The 21,394-nt window shown below is 52.0% G+C and overlaps 1 protein-coding gene across 1 annotated transcript in view; it reads right to left on the minus strand.

The window, feature by feature from the left end:
• The window catches only part of PKD1 (polycystic kidney disease 1 (autosomal dominant)), a gene marked incomplete at both ends in the record, with an annotated part of 52,539 nt that overhangs the window by 24,779 nt on the left and 6,366 nt on the right, over positions 1-21,394 (minus strand). Inside the window, 13 exons of the mRNA XM_009708264.1 lie at positions 54-270; positions 1,810-2,089; positions 3,332-3,475; positions 5,818-5,964; positions 6,987-10,609; positions 11,198-11,331; positions 11,782-11,957; positions 13,595-13,726; positions 14,566-15,312; positions 15,798-16,075; positions 17,021-17,147; positions 17,229-17,341; positions 18,409-18,623. Coding sequence (XP_009706566.1) covers positions 54-270; positions 1,810-2,089; positions 3,332-3,475; positions 5,818-5,964; positions 6,987-10,609; positions 11,198-11,331; positions 11,782-11,957; positions 13,595-13,726; positions 14,566-15,312; positions 15,798-16,075; positions 17,021-17,147; positions 17,229-17,341; positions 18,409-18,623 — 6,333 coding nt within the window. The remainder of the gene's footprint in view (positions 1-53; positions 271-1,809; positions 2,090-3,331; positions 3,476-5,817; positions 5,965-6,986; positions 10,610-11,197; positions 11,332-11,781; positions 11,958-13,594; positions 13,727-14,565; positions 15,313-15,797; positions 16,076-17,020; positions 17,148-17,228; positions 17,342-18,408; positions 18,624-21,394) is intronic.

The following is a 21,394-nucleotide window of genomic DNA, read 5'->3' on the forward strand; positions in this document are numbered from 1 at the left end:
GGCTGGACACTGGCCCTGCCCTCTAAGCCCAGCCTGCGAGCGGTGGGTCTTACCGGTTAATGGCCACCACGGTCGCTCCCAGCTGGTCCTGAACAAGGAACGAGACGGACACCATGAAGCCGCTCTCGTGAAAGCCTGGGGGCAGGAAGGCGCTGTGCTCGGCACGGCTGCCCTTGTACACGCAGAACTCATGGTAGTGCCCAGCCCTGCGGCGAGATGCCAGGAGGATGTACACCAGCGGGCCCTCCGCGTCCTCCGTGTCTCGCCAGCCTGCAAAACAAACCCCAACAGGGGGTCTGACGGGGGCAAGGGCACGGGGTGGGGGGCTACAACCACCACCCTGAAACCCAGCCCGTCGGTCAGAGCTGGCACTGCCTGGCAGTGCCCCCTCCCTCCCCCGGTGCGTTCACCCTGCTCAGCCCCTCAGCACGGCACCTGCCCTCACTGCTGTCCCCAGAAAGGGCTCACCCTGCTCGGGCAGAGGGATGGGGTGTCCCCACAACGAGGAGAGCTTGAGGAGCCCTCCGGGCTGGAGGGATGTCTTTGGGGTCTGCAACGTAAAGCTCTGACCCTCTTTGAATTTTTCTGATGCTTAGGGGTTTCTGCCTAGGCGTTTGGGTCCTGTAACTTTTAAAGGGATTTGTGAAGAGTTCATGAGTCAAATAAAAACAGGAATAACTCTGCTGGGGCTGGGAACAGCACTGACCCAAAGCCACAGCTTCTGTACAAGCCCTGCAAAGCCTGACCTTAGACAGAGGCTCGGTGCAGCCCTCAGGCAGTTCAACATCTTGGGAACAACTGAGTCTAGGGTAAAACCGGCACAAAGGTTTCCTTGGAGCTCCCAGGAATTACGGGAGTCTTGTGGGAGACGGGCGGTTGGGAAATTCCCCACGCATTTGCCAGCAAGCACCGGTGAAGGTGCTGGCTCTGCCAGGGCTTGCTGCACTGGACATCGACCAGTGGGTCTGTATCCTGCACTCAGCTTAAAACCAATCACTAAGAGTTAAAATTCCCACCACTCCAAAGAGGTATGGATTTCACAATTATTCTGGGTAGGCCAAAACATCCCAAAGTAACAACCACACCATGCTGAATACACTTCTGCTTCTCCCCCGCCTTAAGCTGGGCTTTGGTGACCAGCACACTCTGAACCAGCAGAATTCCTCCTCTCCTCTGCAGCACGGCTTCCCAGCATTTGTGCACAGACAGCATTAATCTCCAACACTAATCATTTGGGGAAATATGGTTTTCAGAGGCACTTATCCCTTGGCCCGAGGCTACAGGACATCAGCCAGGCCACTTTTCCAAAGCTAGACTCGTTGTTGCTGTCTCTGCAGCTGGTTGAGAAGGTAACTGCCAACGGGAACATCCAGCCCAGATGGCAGAGAGGGCCCCAGCGCTTTGCCTTTTGACTCTTTCCATAAATGTGTGACTCAGTTTCAGGCACCCATCTTATTTTTCCTGCACTGAAATACCAGTTTCTTCCACAAGTACTGTCCTGGCCTGGATATCACCATTCAGCTACAGGAATTAGGATTAAAAGAAGTGACTGCCTGCTACCATGAGTTTCAGAGCTCTGTAATTTGGGCACCCAAAGCCGCTCACGGTGCCAGCTTTGGGGATCAGAAACGGAAAGGTCCACCTCTGAACTCAGCCCTGGACAACAGCATCCTGGGGTAGGAGCTTGGGGTAAAGAAAACATCTGCGGGAAGGAGGGCAGCTGGGAACGCACTGGTGGTGAGAAACCTGTGCCCATGAGGAGCAGAGGGGGCTGGCAGGTGCCCAGCACCGTTGTCCGTACGCTCTCACCTGCACACTCAAAGTGCACCTTTGCCATCAGTGCCCTGAGGGGTCCTTTGGGAGAGAGCCGGCAGGATCCCCCAACGGGCGGCTGGTTTGGGAGCAGATCGATGGAGGCAAATCCTTCCTCCCCTGTCGTCAGGTCTGTGATGTGAAGGGTAAAGGTATACCCCTCCCCATCCTTCAGTGCCCCTTGCCTTAAGACCAGGTTCATTCCTGTGTCGCCAGTGGAGGTAGTTTTTTTGTCCAGGATGAGAGATTTGTTTTTAAAGCTGTGTGCTGCCCATCTCTACAGAGATGAAGAGGGGAAAGACAGGAGAGGTTTTGTTTAAATCCAAAGTTATGTCCTTAAAATGTTTTCAGATTAAGTCTCTTATAAAAAGTAACAGATTTCTAGTGGGAGCGTCTGCCAAATTTGCAGTTGATAATTCAGCTTTAGTCTTGTGTGCTACGGCAACAAGAACTGGAACCTTTCCAAAATGTCTGGTGGGAATATTTCCACTGTGAGATCTACTTTAGTCTCTGGGATTACATCACCCTCTGACAGAATATTTCATAATACAGAATACAAAACACAGGAAATAAATTAAGTACTGGCGGAGTCTCCACGGGATACCATGTTTTATATGCTTCAAGCTGAACGTGTCCTGGATGGTTACTGCTAACAGCACAGAAGTACAACTGCGATACAAGAGGAAGAGTGAGATAGCCAGCCAGAAAATGCCATGCAAGTACATGCTGGGCTTGGTAGGAGCCATACAGACTAGCTCTTGCCACTGCCGAGACCGGCTTCACTCCACAGGTTGCAGAGATGCTGTGTAGTGCAATGTGTAACCAGAGGAGGGCACGAGGGACTTGGGGGATCAGAAGAGACTGAACCACCTCTGCTTGAGCCACCAGAATAATGGGCAAAATGCCAGTTGGAGAGGAAAATACTCTACAGATCTCTTCTAGGATAAAAAGTGGCTTTTGTGTGAAACCAGCTGGTCACTCATGGGCTTGGCTTGAAAATGTCCCAGGAAGGACCTGCCCTTGGGTAGGTCGAGACATTGACGGAGGACTGACAGGCCACATGTCCCGCGGCCTGCAGGCACAACCCAGGGCATGGGAAAGCTCTGGACATCTCACAGGGGGTCCGGTGTTCACAAGACATGGGGGGCCTGCTTCACAGGCTCTCCTAGCCTCCCCCATGCTGCCGAGACACGGCGTGGCACACGGGAGCCCCACATCACGCCGGGCAGGCTCCGTGCAGGCCCTGTTTTAAAGTTCTGACTCTGCAAGCCAGGCTTGCAGCCAGTTCCAGGGGCTGTGATGAAGAGATCAGTATCAGCCAGCCTTCATCCTCTCAGCCAGACCCAGCCTGCCACTGCAGTTATGGTCAGAGATTGTTTCCTCTCCTTGTCTCTATGGCCGTCTAGGTCCAGAACTTTATTTCTCACAGGGCTCTATCCACCCTGCCCTCTCTGACTCTGCCCTTCTCCCTGAAGCCCACCAAAGGTGAAGCAAAGACCAGCGTTGCTCGTGACTTTACCCCAAGCTTGGAGTCGTTGTGACAGTTCTGGCAGGTCCCCTCCAGGTAGACGTAGGAGCTCTTGCTAACTTCATAGACAGACTGAGCCTTGCAGGAAACGCACTCCAGGGACACGATGGGGACTCCCCCCCTCTTGATGAATACCTGGGAAAGCAAGAGGCTCCATCAGAAGATCTGAGACAAAAATACAGACATTTAACAGCACCTGGTTCTACAAGGAGGAATCGCTCTGCACCAGTCTGTGCTATGGAAACAGCAGAGAGGGATTTCCAAAGCATTTCGGGTCAGACTTCAGCTACCTCACTTTTCTTACACTGGCCAGTTCTGCCACTGATTTTCAAGAGCTACCCAGTGCCAAGCTGGGCCAATCTAGGTAATTCTGGATTTACTTTATTTACACCTTTTAACAACATAAATCACTTTCCGAATGTCCCTCTGGCACCCTGTGCTGAATTCCCAGCAGGTCCTGCTTGTGCTGTCGGCTGGGGATGATGCTAACTGAAGCACTCTGCTGTACCGACCATCTCAGGACAGCTGTTAACCCTCCAAAAATGGGACCCCTGTTATGAGTTTGGAAAAGAGGAGCAGTCTAACCGAGAGGAGGAAAGCCTCCCTTACAGCCCAGACCAAACATCTGGAGAGCACCTGCCCTGGGAAGCAACCGCCACTCTCCTTTGCTTCCTGTGGGCCAAACTCTTGGTCCTGTCTCTGCAGCTGTGCAGCGCCTGACCCGGGGGGTCACAGCAGATCTGCCGTGGACACAGGAGCGTGGGGCTCCAGGACCCTGTCCTCGACTCAGAAGGTTGCCAAAGGGGTGGTGTTTACAGTCCAGAGTAGCAGAGGGCTCAGGGTGAGCCAGGGCGCCCGGGTTTACTGAGGATGTGTGACCCTGTGCAACGGCAGCATGGTCCTGCCGCCTCCCCCATCCCTGCTCTGACCCACAAGGCTTGGGCTGGAACCAGGCGCCACGTGCCGGGACTCGACCCTTGGGCTCCCGAGTGCACCGCCTGTGCAGAACCGTCAGCATTTCTGACACTACCTACAGCCCTGAGAGACAGGAATGATGATAAAAATAGCCAGAAAACACAGCTCCCACTGTGCATCAAACGGATTTTGCTCTGCAGGCTGGAATAACCACCTTTACCGGAGAGTGGCATGTTCTTCCAGGCTTTTAGCTCGGATCTAAGCTGCACATCTCAAGACGTCTACCACAGCTCCCCGGGAAAGAGCCCAGAGAGAGGAGAGCTTTAGAAGCACCAGCAGCTCAGAGACCATGGCTATTGAGCTCTGACCCCTGTACTTTGTTTAAATTCCTTTAATCCCCTAGGAAGCAGGGTTGTCCAGCATTTGACAGAGCCCTCTGCCCTGGCATAATGAATATTCTGAATTCAAAGACAGACAGTAATGAAGACATTGTTTAATATGGCAGACTTTTAAAAGGGGATAAATATTCCACGGCACTAAGCCGGAGCGCATTGAAGCTTCATTCATTCCTACAGTATTTGCAAATTTCCTGCGACTCTGGAATTATTGTTTTGCGCTCATGCATGGAAACCAGATAGTACGGAATGTCCTTGAAAGACTATCAATTTCATTTTTTTTCTTTTTATCCTCCAGCTTTGGTTTAAAACCCAGGCAGTAAGAGTTTCCACTTTCAGACTAACTATATCTCTAATTGCCAAACGCACCACGATGAATGTTTCTGACATAAACCATAACTGCTGTCTGATTGCAGATGCATTCAGCGTTAGGCTTAATTTGACATAAACAACATGCACTTACAAAAATCCTCCCTTAAAAAAACTCTGAAAGAGAGAAAAGAGGAACTGTTGGTAGCGAAATTAAATGCCAGCTCTTAGGAAGCTCTCTCTGGGCAAAAATCAGGGAAGAGCCTGGAGCTGCGACATGTGAAGAGCCCTGGGCTACACACAGTGCTGGAAGAGCTACCGACCACGGGCTCCTTCACCGTCCTCCTACGGCAGATCTGCGGCCACAGACTCTCAGTCCCAGGAACGGTGGCCGGTACTGTTCAGGGCTGGGTCACTAACGCAGCCTCTGCACCGAGAGGGACTAACGCAAGGTCTAAAGGAAGGAACTAGAAGGACTTGGCAGAACAAGCAAAAAGTGCTGCCCAAGGCAGCATAAGATGAATACATCACAGAAATATCAACGTCTCTTCCTGTCAATGACCTGGACGAGATTCGTTATGGAGGCCCAACGATGCCCTAAAATCTGCTTCCCCTCCCTCCCTGTGCTGGCGGGGGCAATCAGGCAGCGGTACTTCCATCCACTGCCGAACTGGCACCGGCTCTTGGATGGGGCCGGGGGATGCAGCCTGGGGAGTCACCCGGGGCTGGGCAGGGTCCTGAGCCAGCAGAAAGCTCCTCTAGAAAATTCCTTTTGAAAAGGGCCACAGACTTCCAGCTCGGCTGTGTCCAGCAACATGCACACAAGGACAGAAAGCGACAGTTGTCTGTAGTACGTACGGTTTGATTTGTTGCCTCGGGACTCATACCCTCCTTCCTGATGGTGAGGTCGAATGTATACTCCACATCTGCTTCTAATACAGCTTTGGAAATTGTGACAATTCCTTCCTTGGCACTGAAATTCAGAGAGCACCCTGCAGCCGAGCTCTGCTTGCAAGGAGAAAAGAACTTTCAAACCCTCCTTGGTACGGGTGCACATCGGTTTAGTCCACAGCCAAAACATTCAGGTCCACACACAGTCACTGTTACAGATCCCACCGTGCAATGCCACCGCTGGGGTGGGAGGAACGGGGTGGTGTGTGGACAATAAAGCACATTATCCTATTCTTCAGGTTAGTTAGCAGTACTTGGAATACTCGGGTATTTCACCTGAGCTTCAAATCCCTATTTTATAGCAATGAATTCTTCATTAAATAGCTTATAATTGCCAAACAGCACAAAAAGCTCACATTAAGCTCAAAAGTCGAATCCACACACACTCCACATCTCTCTCTTTTGAGGTAAAGATCAAAAACAATGACTTTTTACAAGCAAAAGAATCCCACATTCTATCAAAAAATGCTCCCAAGACGGATCGCCCATAAGAATTTGAAGGGCAGTTCTCCCCTGCCCTTCTATCACTGTAGGGTCAGACCATTTATTTCAGCGTGCGAGGACAGTGACCTGCTTGTGACCACAGTGGCCACGATTGGTGGTCACTTGACTCCCCCAAAGTCTAACTTTGGCCCCTGCTGAAATTAGCAGACGTTTAACTGTTAATGGGAGAGGGACCGAGCCCTCAGCCCCCCTGACTGCAATTGGCAGCTCTGGAAATCCTTCAGGTTATGGAAGCAGCTACACTGAAACCGTGAACCAGAGACCAAGTCCAAGGGAAGCAGCGATGCGAATGCCTCAGCTTCCAGTGCCGACACTTCTGCCATGCACAGGGACACCACGCAGCACCGCGCTGCCGCAGCCAGCACCGCACAACTCTTCGCAGCCGGTTTTGCACCATCATCCCGAGCTGGGGATTGGGAAACCTTTGCAACCCTCCTTCCGGAGCAGCTTTGTTAAAGATGCTCACAAAAGCTTCCTTCAACACCATTTCAACCCAACACATGTTTAGTGGAGCTGACGTGCAGTTGGAACTCCCAAATGATCACCCTCTGGCTGTGCAAAACTGCTCTTACCTTGGAGGAGAACGTACAAGACCAGTCATATAACAATGGAGTCTGTTCACCATCATCCAAGTTTGGGTCATAGGACTTCCCCCCATCCAAGATCAAGTCCTGAGTGTTGGACCATACACGGTATGACCCGCCATCAATGATTGGGACCAGCTTACTTGGTATCACAGTTACATTGGCAAAGATGCTTTTGGACAGTGGGGTATCTCCAAAGGAGACAATAAAGATGAAGCAATAGTTCCCAACTTCCAGGGCAAGCTTCGGTATAACTAGCTGGGGCCTGTTCATATCAACATTTGGCAGACGAATCCTGCTGGAGTCATCCAAGTTCAGGCAGCTAGGTGCTTGGTAGATCTCCCACAGGTGCTCCGTCTGGTACTTGATGCATCCTCGAAGGTCAATCTGCGCCTCTAGGTAGTTCCTCTGGGACCGCTTCATGACTACTTGAGGGGGCAAGGCTAACTCCACCTCTGGCTCCTCGCATTCCAGGACTTTGACAGTGACGGTGAGGTGGGCTATGAAGAAGCTGATGAGATTGGTGGCATTCACCTGCACCAGGTAATCCCCAGGGCTCAGGTAAGAATAGTTGGCCACTGCAACCCTGGTCATTTGAGTGGAAGAGCCATCCCCAAAGGTCCACAAGAACTCAACGCTCCTGCTGCTGGGCACCACTGCTGCTTCAAACAGTGCTGTCCTGTTGACAAAGGCATTGGAGGCAGTGAGGGAGACTTGGACTATCGGGTCTTGGACCTGGATAGTTCTGGTGATATTGATACCTCCCAAGTCATTGAAGGCATTGAGGTGAATCTCGAGCAGCCCTGCAGCTTCTGGAGTGTAGGAAACGCTCTCTCCTGCCGCAGTCACCACAGATCGACCTTGCTCTTTCCACAGGGAGAACTGCCAGGAGAATGACACACGGGAGCCTCTCCCCACCCGGGCACTGAAGCTCTTCTCCGTGCCCGTGGGTATGCCTTCCTCGCAGCAGTTCAAGAGCCTGACATCGCGGATGGCCTCCAGGACAGAGATGAGCACCTGCGCATGTGCGATGCTGATCTGGTTCTGCACCGTCACGGTCACCAAATAATCGCCGCTCTTGGTGAACTCGTGTGTGTACTTGGACCCATTGAGCACCACAGAGTAGTCCCCACTTATGCTCACCAAGTAACTCACAGAGGTACCTGACAACATCCTGATCACAAAGGTGACCTGTTCCCCTGGCTCCACCACCTTCTTGCTGGCAAGGACTTCCAGTCCTTGAATCCTGTCCAGTGCTGAGATATTCCTGCTTGCCAGAGCCCAGCTAATGTCGTTCGATGCATTCAGATAGACTGTATAAAACCCTGCTGTGGGGAACGTGACTGCCACGGACTGGCCAGTCAATGTGCCATTTGGCACCTCCCAAAGCCATATCACTTCAGACCCTTTCTGCAGCTCCCCCTCAAAGACCACCGTGGAGCCTGATGAGACATATCTACAGTCCAGTTCTGCAGTCCCTATACTCAGCCCCTCTATGACCTCCTCTACACAGATATAAATTGTTGCATTGGTTGAATTCAGCTTGTTTTCTGCTCCAACGATGACTTCTGTCACTCCAGGGCTTTGGAAGGAGTGTATAATAAAGGGTTCAGAGGTAACGGGAGAGAAGCCATCCTCTAGGTACCAAACATACGTGATGCCAGTGCCACTGGTTATGGTGGTACTTATGTTAACAGAGGCATTAATAGCAACTGGGTTGGGGAAGGCAGAAGGCTTTAAAAGACCAATGCTTTCAATGAACTCCAGTGTCCTGTTAGCAGTTGCACATCCCAGCATGTTAGTGGCTTTCAGATAGACGGTGTAGTTCCCAGCTTCCAGGATGCTCAAGGAGAAGGTTTTCCCAGTGAAGGTCTGCACAGCACTGCCATCCCTTTGGGCTACCCAGCTGTAAGAGATGTTTGTTCCCTCTCTCACCACTGCCTGCAAATGGAGTGTTTTGTTAGTTGGGAAATAGATGTCCTCCACCAAGTCACTGCTAGCCACCTGCAGGCCTTCAATCTGCTCCAGGACGTAGATGTAGATGCTGTCCTGCAAGGAGCTGATCTTGTTCTCCGCTGTCACAATGACATTGAATGTCCCCACGGATCGGAAGGTGTAGGAAATGGTGGAGGAGCCTTGGATAGGAGTGCACCGATCGCAGAGGATCCACGAGTAGCGGATGGCACTGCCAGCTACAAGTGTGGCTACAAAACTCACTGAACCATTTAACGGCACCACTGTCCTGCTGGCATTGATGGTCAGCCCATGGAGTCGACGTTTCACTGTCACATCGATGACGGTCTCATTAAAGCTCACATCATTCCGGCCCATCACACTAATAGAGTAATGGCCCGTGTTGTTGTAGGAGTGGGTAGCGATTTGCCCGGGCTGGGTGGTGCCATCTCCAAAGTCCCAACAGTAACTCACTTTGGTTCCATTCATGCTGGCAGAGAACAGGTAGATCTGGTTCAGCTCCAAAACATTTGTCCCATTATATTCAATCTTTGCTACTCCAACTGGTTCCTGGACTTCCACAAACGCCGTGTCATTGTTGAAAGAGACATTGTTGGAGACAGTCACTGTGACCAGGAAGACTCCTGTGTTCTTGTAGGTGTAGGTCACTTCAGTCCCACTCGATCTAGTGGACTCATTGTTCCCGAAATCCCAGCGGTAGCGGTACTGGTAGAGAGGCAGGGCACTGACCTGGAAGCTGCTCTCTTCACCGAGCCTCACAAACTGCTTGGAAGGGAGAAGGGTGACATTGACGATCTCTGGCTCCACACAGACGCTGGTGAAATAGTGAGCCTTGTTAAACCTGCTGGAGAGAGTCAGGGAGAGGGGGAACGTCCCGCTCCGGGTGAAGTTGTGCATCACCACAGGGTCCCCACTGATTGTGACATTGGAGGAGCCATCACCAAAAGTCCAATCGAAGATGTATTCATCAGGATTCCCCGTCACATAGGCAGTGAGCTGCACATCCGGGTGCTCAAGGATGCAAGACGAAGGCTCGATTTTGAGTACCTCCAGGACAAATATCCGAACAGGCACAGTTTGGGAGACAGAGTTCACAGGATTCAGAGCTGTCACGTTCACGGTGCAGTTGATGTCCTTTATGTACACATGTTCTACCACTGGCACCTGGCTCCTCAGCACCGTCCCGTCCCCCATATCAAATATCCAGGTGATGCTGTCCCCCGTCTGCACCGAAGCATTAAGGGTCACAGACGCTCCCAGCTCTGCTGCCTCATCTGCAGAAACACGGAGCCCAGTTATCTCTTCAAACACTTGGTAACACTCAGCTGTCTCCACACTGCTTATGGTATTGTTCGCCATCACGGTGACGTTGTACACCCCTCTTCTGGGGTAGCTGTACGTCACCATAGGCTGGCTCTCTGTGAGCAGCGAGGACCCGTCCCCGAAGTCCCAGCTGTACACGACACCATAAGGAGATGGCAATGGATGGGCTCTGAAGGTGACCGGACGGCTCACAACTAAAACGTCCTCCTCTGCTTCCATCTTCACATCAATCAAGTAACTGTGGATGTGAACTGGGGCCAAGTGGGTGAGGTTCTCAAACTGGTTTGACACGAGAACCATGAGGGCATATTCTCCTGCATTGGAAGAGAGCAGAGAAAGACCAGTCGTGAGGACACGCTTGTGCAACAGCCTGCTCAGTGTTGCAGCAGTGTGGGGAGCGGGACGGGGGCTGCAGGGAGATACCCTGCTCCTGCACTGTGCACCCCCTGGGCTTCCCTCCTCCGCTCCAGGACAAGCAGGAATTACAACCAGGCCATGCATGAGAGGACCAAACACCAAGTAAGAAGCCAGTCCGGCAAATATAGAGAAAAGATTTTCTTTCTATTCGCTCACAAAACAGCCCCCCTTCCTGCTGCCCGCAGTAGTGCTCCCTTGCCCCCCTCCCATCAGCACGGAGCTCGCCTGCCACTCGTCTGTCTGCTGAGACTGCCCAAAAAGGGGACTGTCCGCGCTGGACCTGCCTCTTACAGCGTGGACAAACTTCTCCCAGAAACAGAGTTAGAGAGGATGGCAATTGCTGGAGACTTCCAGTCACTCTGGCTGTTTGCTCAGGAACAAGGTAACGACTTTGAAGCCATTGTTCTATTTGAAGGTGCCCTGCAGGCCCCTCACAACAAAAATACCTGAGCCCCTTCTTCCCCAAAGAACTGTCCTAGGCGTACCTGGGTCTTGATAGACGTGTGAAACATTGTGCTCGATTACAACCTCATGGACACTGGGATCGGGAACAAGGAAAGACTTGTTGTAGGGAGGTTTGAACAGGTATGTCTCCTGGACACCATCTCCAAAATCCCACCTGAAGAAACATGCAAACCATGTTACACCGCACAAGAGGAGAATCACGGAAATCCCAGAGGAACCCTGGCCTGGCCTAGGGCTCTCTTTCAGGCTCAGGGCTGGGGATTCCAGAAAAACCATCGGAAGCATAACGCCAAGTATCAAAGCAGGAGCTGTGCCCAATGCTGCAGAATTGTTGCTGTGAGAGGAGTACAGCACTGGTAAGGACAGGAGGAACCCAATACTCAAGCAGTGTTGCAATTTTTTAAAAGAAAAGTATTTCAGCCTGAACTATAGGTCCCAGTCAGTGTGACTGAATCACACTTGCAGGGATTTCAAATTAACTAGACAGCAGCTGAGAAACAGGCCATTTGACATCAGCTGGCCCTGAGAAGAGAAATAGTGCAGGCAAGACTGGTAAGCTAGGCACAGTAAGATCCTACGTTCGGGCAACTTGCAAAGGACTCACAGGAACATAGCATCCACAGCTGAATCGACCTGAACCCTTGCTGTAAGCTCCACGGTGCTGTTCTGAGGGAGGACTGGGAGGACACCCAACACAGTCAGATTCTTCATCTTATTCATCATCTCCACCGTGACATTGTAATTGACCGTGAAGTTACTGACGTGGTTGGAGGCGGTGAGCTGGGAAGGACAGTGGGACAGAGAATGCATTTGGGATCACCTTGCCGGGCTGCCCTCTCCCGAGAGTGGGGCTTCACGGCACTGAAGAGGTGCCACCACGCAGGCGAGCAGGTTAGGGCAGAGAGGAGTAGCCTGTGGGACAGGGAGGCAGGGGCAATAGCCTGAATGGCACTGGAAAGCAGCATAGACTGGAAAGTCACCTACCTGGTGAAGCCACCTCTTGCTGGAACCACCACATCTTCACCACTAAAGTCAGTCCAAGGAAGGACTGGCTCTACAGCAACTGGACAAGGAGAAGAGCTTCTCATCCTGAGGCTCCTCTGGCTCTGAACTTGCCAGTTACCCATCTGACTGCTCCCATGTGCCCTGCACACTGTCTCCAGCTCCTGAGCCCAGGCACCTGCTGCCACCGAGGGGGCAAGAGCCACCCAGCTTCCTTCGGACAGTGGCAGAGGAGTAGCTCCAAGCACACAGAGTGGGGATGGGAGAGACTCATAACACCAAGCATGCCAAGTGCAGCTCCAGCATCCTGGGTGTAGTGGGCACAGAGCGGGACAGTGAAGCTGGGCAGAGGAGGGAAAGGGAGGCAAGAGACTGAAGAGACATGACAGAAGTAGAGCAGGATCCTCAGGATTGTGTAGGCATGTAACACTGACATGGCACCTAATGACGAAGCATCTTGCCATCTCCTCACCTGCAGGAGAGCTGAGCTGCTGACAGAAGAGATCCTTCAAACCCAGAGAGGCCTCCCGCCCCAACAGATAAAAGAAGTTTGTGTCTAGGCTTCTGTGGATCTGTTACACTGAACCCAGCAGACCCCAGACTAATGCCACCTTGTCAGCTCTGTAAGTGAAAGCAATCCAGGCTTGTCAGCACAGTGCTTCACCCAGCAAATTAGTGCTACTCAGCATAGGGCTGCACCAAGCAAATTAGTGCTAGCGTGCCCTCAGAGCTAGGGCTGGTGTCTCTTCAGGAAGCCAGCAGTTACCCTGCAAACGGATCAAGCAGCTTGGAGTCAGACCAGGACTCTGCATGGCAGTACAGGGCATGATACAGAAAGATGTTCTGGCCAGAGATAAACTCCTCTTTTACAACAGGTACCCCCCTCTGTCCAGACTCTCTGCTCTACCCTTCTTCTGGGGTCAGGACAAAACCCAGTGTGCCAGCCTGCACCATCAGAAAGAGAACAGGACAGAGACCAGAAGAGCTTGTGGCAGAAGCTCTGTCCTGCCTGTGAAACTCTTAGGTTTGCACCCTGCCTCTGCCGGGTTCTGACCCCACATCTCCTGCCTGCCAAGGCAGTGGCCGGCAGCCTGCAGCGGGGCTCCCTGCCTCGTTCCTGCTGGGGAGGAGTAAGGACAGACACTCCATGAACAGAAAGGAGAACATGGAGAAAAGAGGAGAAAGCAAAGATGAGGAAGACAGTGAAGTCAGCTGTAATGGAAGAACAGGAAGAAACTTTCTATTTGCATTTGCAAGAGCAGCTCAGTGAGAAATAGCAGATGAGCCCGTCAGGAGCACAGTGAAAACCTCCTCAAGTCTGCCTCCTCCTCTCCCTGCTGCTTTTCCTGCTTAGTTTGTGGGATGAGATGGAAACCCAGGATTGAAATGGTATCATGGGAAAGGCCTTGGCTTACCGAAAGCTTGTACACAGCTGGGCTTTGGTAGATAACGTTGAAGACAACATTGTAAAAAGTGAAAGATGGCTTATCATCTACTGTCCATCGGAAAGTCACATCTGACCCAGCTTCCATCACAGGGATGTAGCTCTGAAAGGCATGAGAACACTTTATACTAGTGCAAGAGAAAAGCATGCACAGCGCTTCCCAGGAGATCTCTAGCTGAACTGGAAAGGGAGCAGAGCTGGACTGGGAGGCATCACACACCTGTAAGACAGGTCCCTCAGAGCATGACACAGAGGTGCAAGATCATCTGTGGCTTTGCTGCTGCTAAGAGAAAGGCAGACCCTGACTCCATAAATCAAGAGCAGAGCAGGGAGAGGAACCAGTACTGCCTGGGCACTGCAGGCAGAGCGCTCTGCTGCAAGCAGCCAGAGGTGGAACCGGGCATTTCCCAGGTACCGACGGGCAGTTATTGAACAGGTTCCTAGGGCTCGGCTGTAGCTCCGGGGACATGGGATTGGAGAAAAAAAAAGACTGCAAAAACCAAGACTTTGCTGGACAGATGAAACATTTTTATAGCTTCAGCCAGCTGATGTAAGGATCTAGTAGAGCAAATCTAAACACCTAAAGGAATAACTACCTTGACAAGTCAGAAGAAGGTAAATACTGGCCTTTCCTAATGCCTCCAGTTTGCTGTGGAACTGGAAGGCCAGTATTCCCCTCGCAGGAGGTACTGCCTTACTTCTGAGGGAATGAACATGAACGCGCAGCTGAGCTGCCTTCCTGCTGGAGAGCACCAGTGCTTTCTGCCCATGCCTGTGCCTGCAGCAGCGCTCTCTGCGTGGCCTGGGAGCCGGCGCTTAGCAGCAAGCAGTGCTAGACCCGACCGGCGTGGAGCCGAGCCCCAGCCCTCCTCACGAGCCAAACACACCCTGTTAGTGGTAAAGGCTAAAACCGACCGGTTAAAAGCAGCAGTAATCACTCACCACTCGTGTATTTAGCAGGACTCTGCTCTCAGGGTCAGGGGTGGCCCGCAGTCCGCGGATAGGCTCCTCCACTTTCACTGTGACAGTGATGTTCTGGGTGCTCACGGCATTCTCTGCAACAAGCACGTGGGTGCTCACCCCCTCCCTGAGGCCGCTCAGGCTGACCACAGCAAACCAGGTGTCGTTGGTCTCCCTGGCACAGTCTGCCGTCAGCGCAACAGCCGCCGGGCAGGACCCCTCGAAGGGGAAGGTGTGGTTGTCCCCCAACCAGCTAGCTGTCGCGTTCACCCCTGAGGAGAGTTTGACGACCAGGGAAGTGCGGTTGGATGGCAGGTAGACCCTGCCGCCTTGAGGAGCTGGGTGGATGACATGCAGGCCGGACACCCGGGAAGTCACCCAGAAACTGCAAGACAGATTGGTGCTGAAGATCCCGTTGTCCACGCTGGCTCTGACCGTGTAGCGACCCGGATGCTCCAGCCCCGCGTTGTGGGGTCTGAGCACCGGGACCAGCTGTTCCTCGGCGTAGCGAACTCGGAGAGAGCAAATGGTGTTGTTTATCCAGGTGGCACCGACGAAGCTGTCAGAGAGGCCAAGTGCCCACTCTGAAGAGTTCATGCTTAAGACGTTGGTTCTGTAAGGAGATGTGGTACTTGGTTGGCACTGGAGGAGTAATCCCGAGCCTGCATTGTGCTGGATACTGAAGACATCCTCAGCCCTGACAAAAATATTTTCTTTTCTGAATGTGACCTGCAGAGAGAGGAGACATTTCTGGATTAATGCCTCAAGTTAAGAGCACTCAGCACCCAACCCTTGCCTGGGCGGACAGCTGGATTTACTGCCTAGTGGAAACCAACAGGAAAGCCACAGATCCAAACAGAGCATGGGGAGACATTTTACCACTCTGCTCTCCTTGGTCACTCTGAATCAACTGTGCTAACACAGAAGTCAGCTTTATGCTCTGTCCCCGCTGCACAAGTGCAAGGGGAATAGCCCAGGAAACCTGCACGGGCTTTTGACCAGTTGTGCTACTGCAGCAGGTTACTGAGGGAGTCCGTGGTCCAGAGCGGGGAAGACAGAAAGTGGTGGCATCTGTGACACTGGGGAAGTCATTTCATTTGAACGGACTTCAGTATCTCCATCTGCAAACTGGGAATACTTTGTTATTTACCCAAAGCACTCAGGAGAAAACTGCCGCACCTACTCACTGGTTACAGCAGTTAATAAACACTGACCAGATACTGGGAAGAAGGGCCAGCTGGTATTGTAAAGTGAAATTCCTTGATGAGTTCGTAGCTGAGCTGGCTTTCGTTGTGCTGAAGAGAAAGGGGGGTAGGACTGATGGCAAGAGAACTGTTGGCACACTCGGTCGCGTTGCAGCAGTTGTTTAGTGACGAGCACAAATTAGTCAAATGACACCACTGGAAACCAGGAGGACATTCAAGTAGTGTCCAGTCCCCATCATCCTGAGCAGTGTGGAATGGTTCTGTGGCATTTTCTCCCTCCTGGTAGTCTGGAAGAAGTGAAAGAGAAAGCAATGATCACCATTCTGACAAGGAACACTTCTACTGCACTTCTCCTTTGCTCCAAATTCACCATTTTTTCCACTTTGACTGACAATGGCTCCACTCTTCGTAAAAGCTGCAACTGCAACATATCCTGGTGCTACGTAACACAAGTGTCCCGTTTTACTGGAAAATTTCACAAAGGCATGAAGATCATTAAAAACAAAGTTAGTCTCTTGTCCAGTGAGAACGCACCAATTTGCAATCTAAGAGAGATCGACATTCAAGCGAAAGCGAGTCCAAGCAAAAGCAGAGCTGGCTTTGACACTGAAAACAGATTAAGCAACTCCTCTTAAGTTAATGCTTCCATGTCAAAGTATCAGCTTTTCAGCGTCAAAAAATATCCTTTTGTAACCAGCCAACCCTAGGGCTACAGCAAACATTCTGCTGCAAAATTAACTGTTGCCAAAACTGTGACTATTGAGCTGTTGTACAAGGAGTAAAAGGCTCATTAGATTATCTCATCCATTAGGAAGAAATGGGCTCAGAAAAATGTTCTTCCTTGTTAACCTGTGGGGCCAGATGGACCAGAACACATTCCCATCTGACATATCATGTCTTCCCAAAGTATGAAAGTATATCTCAGAAGATTAATTCACTTCTACACATGTTCCTTACGCTCATATCTTCTTCACGCATTGAGACAAGTTTCTCCCTCTTAATTTCTCCAGGACAACCACTTCTCCCAGCAACCTCAAGCTGTCCAACCATACCTGCAGATTTTGCACTTCAGTCTCCTCAAAAACCAGAACCAAATCTCTGAGCCTTTAAGGCTTCAAAGCTTCTGCTTTGAAGACAGAGGGGCCACAAGAAGGCCACAGGCACTCAGCTTGACACGGCCCTGATGGCATCAGCTCTAATAGTACCACAAGTGTTGAGAGGAGATGCCTCACCTTCTCCATCTATCGGTCTATGCACCTGGAACCTCACTTGAACAGGCTGGTGCAATTCCTGTGTCACGAACTCCAGGGCTGTCAAATATCCCTCGTGCCTGAACGCCAGCTCAGGGAACACCATCACCTGCAAAACAAACATGGCTCTCGCCTGCCTGCGTCTCCCTGGGCTCTCTCCGCAGCAGCAGGATGAGCAAACCCTTCTTACCTCCACAGCTTGCCATGGAGCTGACAGCACATCTTCTGTCACATTTTTCACAGCCTCGTGTGTGTCAAACACAGGGTCTCCCTCAAAGAAGTTTTCAGCATTTAAGAGAACTCCTGTTTACAAAGGAAATATTTGAACAAAGCGCATGAGACTCAGCAAGGCCTGAAGCTTTTTTTATTCCCCCCACCCTGCTGATGCTTCCTCACACCACGCAGCAAAGCTGCAGCAGGGCTTGGACCACTCAGGGATCCGTAACTCCAGCTTTACTGGAGAAGCAGCTGCTGGAATCCTGTAGTTTCCTTCTTCTTCTTCTAGGTGTTTTGATTTCTTTCTCATCCTGCACAAGTTAAGCTTGCATTTGCAATTCTCAGTAATTTTGACTCCTAGGAACTCTGCTAATACTTCTCCCTTCCAACACCCCATGATCTGCTTCGTATTTTTGAGCACGAGGCGCGCTCCCCATCCTCCCTGTCCCCCTGGCCTTCATGGGACATGGGGCCAGGACCAGCTGGTTTCCACCCCTGGCTCATTCACAGCCAGGTCAGGCTCTGGGGACTGAGCACAACCCGCTGGTGTTGTCCCTCCTACCAGGGCCAGTGGGCTCTCTTCCTAGCGATGGCTTTTCTTTCTTACCTAAACCTTCTCCTGTATTTCATGTCCTCTCTGCTTCTCTTTTTTACTCCCTACACCGCTTTGGGAGATTTGGGAGGCTGCATAAACACACACCTGCAGAGCACACACAACGTACAACCTCACCTAACGACCTCCAAAGCCCTATAGTCTTTTAAGTCGCGAGACCCTGACATCTCACAAACTACAAGATGCCACAGAAGGACAGCAAGGGCCACCAAGGCAGCAGCGTGGCCTCAGATCCTCGCGGCAGCAGCTCAAATAAGAGAGAAAAAGCTCTGCCTCAGAGCTTCGCTCCTCTCCCTGCTTCTATTGATGGCAAAGATTGGAGTGGGCCAAATTCTTCCCTTTGGGTTGAGGCCAGGTTTCTGAAAGTTTATCAGTCAAGCTCTGTTGGGAATACCGTGGTTGTTGCCAGTCCCACTTGATCTGGGGTGATGCTCTGGACGATCCCCTCCACGTAGCCCTGTTTTTCCTTGGCAGGTGTCAGGGAGCAGGACACCCGCCCTCCCACAATGCCAGCGGACGGCGGGAGGGAAGCAGAGCCCACCTTTTGGTTTGTACTCGCAGACGTAGCTGTGCTTGGCCATGCACAGGTCTGTGTTACACTGGCCCGTTGGGCCCATCCGGACACAGTGGTCAGCGTTTGAGGGATGGGGTTCTCCCGGCAGCCAGTTCTGACAGCTCTCCAGATTAAATCCTTCACCTCTTTGCTGCGCTCCAGTGCTTGCAAAATCATTGAATCCAATCCAGACATCGAGGCTCCTTCAGCAACAAAAAAGAAGGAGGGGGTGAGGGGGGAGCGATTTCAGGAAATCATGAGTATTAGAAAGATCTGGGACAGATGCCATCTATGGTTCTCTATGAAAATAATCATCTTAACAACAGCAGCTTCATCCGGGTGCCACAGGCTGCATGTAACAGAGCCTTTTAGTTACTAAAGTATTTCCGTATCCATTCTACCACCAGAACCTGGCTCTTTGATACCAGCTCCTTGACAGCACACCATCCTGCTATCTACCAGCCCCTTCAAACCTCTGTCCTAAGAGCTACAGAAAGTCACCTGCCCTTTGATGAACTGAGGGGACAGCTGAGCCAAAAGGATCCAGACCGAGCAATCGACACCAGCACCACCGTGCAGGGGGGCTGGGAGAAGGAAGCAGCTCGAGGGACCCCCGTGTGCAGCCCTGTCAGACCCTCGATGATCGGTGCCCCACAACTTGGGTCACTCCATTCCCAAAACGCCAGTGTCTCTCCCGTTCAAGTTACAAGAGGGCCCAGTTAAAGGCTCCATCAGCACCACGGAGCTGGTGACGTACTGGTAAGCACCCATTCATACCAGCCACAACTGGTACAGCACAAAGGTACCACAGAGGGCAACGAAACACGGGCAGGAGGTGACACTGGCTGGAGGGGAGAACCACGAGGTTTTACTGCGCTCAGAAACTCCCAGGACTTCCTTCAACTGCACATCTTGTGCTTCCTCCCTTCCTACCAGTACGTTTATTAACAGCACCATGCCGCCTGGCCTCCCCTCCCAGCTGGCATGGAGGGCCAAGGGCACCCACCGGGGCTGGAAGGGCTGGGACCCGCTCTCCCCAAAGGGCTGGGACCAGCTCTCCCACCGCTCAGTAAACCCTACGCCATACGGGGGGGGACTACCCGCAAACTAAGGAGTACCGGCAGGTCGACTCCAACCTCAGGCCCCTCTTCAGAGAGCAGGCTGTTACAATGGCCTGCCTGCACTGCAGGTCAAACCATCCTCCCAGACACTTTTAAGCCTGACTTAAGAGGAATGGTATAGTCATACAAAACTGTCTGAAAAAACTTGTGCATCCTTTAGAAAACTTGTGCTTCATCTGTGCAGACCTGTGGAATTTGCCACTAGTCAATTCTCCACTGCCAAAGGGAATGGGCACCAGTGCAGGATTAAACCTTGGAGGGTGCTGGGCACAGGAGCTCCTGTTCTCTTTGAGGCAGCTGCTGGGAGATCGCCGGCTCCGCAGCCACCACAGAAGGGCTGCAGCCGCCCGGGGACAAGGCCCCGGCAGCAGGGACCAAAGCACTGCAGGCAGACGACCCACCCCCCCAAAAAAAACCTGCCAGGATCATTTTAGGAAGATGAAATGTCCCTTCCACATTTGGAAACTGGCTGAATCCCAGCAGAGATTCTGGCGGAAAGTGCTGAGCTGTCCTTCACAGCCTAGACAACTGTTTCTAATTGTACCCTGCAGAAAGCGAGGCATTTGCTCCGTATTAACTTCTGGGGAGGGGGAACAGCCTCATCATGCACCCTCCAAAGCCCCCAGCTTCTTCCCCACGCTCCCTCCTGCAGGTTGCAGTCAATTCTGCCACGGCCTTGCCCCTCCGCTCCAGCGTGCGCCCGGGGGGTACAACCGCTCTGCACAAAGCGGAGCGGGGAGATAATTGGTGTCTCTCCCCCACTAGGCTCACGCCAGACAAAATGATTCATGAGGTCATGCTGAAAAACGATGACAAAAATAACTGTTCCGTGAATCAGTAGTTTTCATTGCAAATAAGATTAAAAAATAAATAACCGCTGTGCTCTGCTCCTGAACGGCTGGCAGGGGATTAGGGAACAGGCTAGGAAACCGCCTGTTCGCTGCCATCAGTAAAACTCAAATAGTGATTTTCCTTTTCTAATTCCAGCTATGATCTAACTGCAAGTCATCAAAAAAAAGAAAAAAATTTAAAAGAAAAGGCAGGCTGGCTTGCTTCCCACCCCTGCCCCACTGCTCGGCCTTGCAGCGAGGAACAAGCGGACTCCAGACATCCTTTTCTGAAGCACGATGTGAGCATCCCCCTGCCTCTGCGGAAGGATCAAGCTGCCTCGCTCGGGGCAGGAGGAGCAGCACGAAGCCTGAGGAGGCTTGGAAGGGGAGAGGGGCTCCCTGCGCTGCCTCCGAGGGGAAAGCGGGGTCCCCTGGCAGGGGGGTGGGCTGGAGCACTCTGCTTCTGGAGGTAGGGAGGGGACCAGCTCAGCACGTACTGCTCCTGGGGAGGTCATCAAACGACAGGAGCAGAGGAGAGGAGAGAGCGGTCCTCGCTGCTGCATCCTCTAATGGGAAACAGATTTCTGCTTCTGTCATTTTCCCACAAGAAACTATGGAGGCTGCGTGTTCCAAAAACCTGCGGCTCGGTTGATTTGTCTTTTATCGCCAGGGAAATTGTGTCCTGGAACCGCCTCATTCATGTTTATCTGAATGGATTAATAAAATAAATACAAGAAATAAAGGGGGCTAGGGAGGAAAGCAACGTGGGGCAGCAGCTGGGAAACAGCTTGGGCGATTCATTCCCTTCCGAGGTCTCATGATTTCCTTGCGCTGCACTCCATCAAGAGCCCTGCACGCAATGCCTGATAAATCAGAGCACCAAGTGACCAGTCCCTAACCCACAGAGAAGGACAGCCTACTCTTCCCTGGAGCGGGGACCACATGTTTGCAATCTCAGGGTAAATCCCAGTGTGAAGGGAACAGGGCAAGGATACAAGTTTGGGAAGAAGGGGCTGTCAGACC

This window comes from Cariama cristata, unplaced genomic scaffold (assembly GCF_000690535.1).
Source record: "Cariama cristata isolate BGI_N322 unplaced genomic scaffold, ASM69053v1 scaffold6629, whole genome shotgun sequence".
Lineage (NCBI taxonomy): Eukaryota > Metazoa > Chordata > Aves > Cariamiformes > Cariamidae > Cariama > Cariama cristata.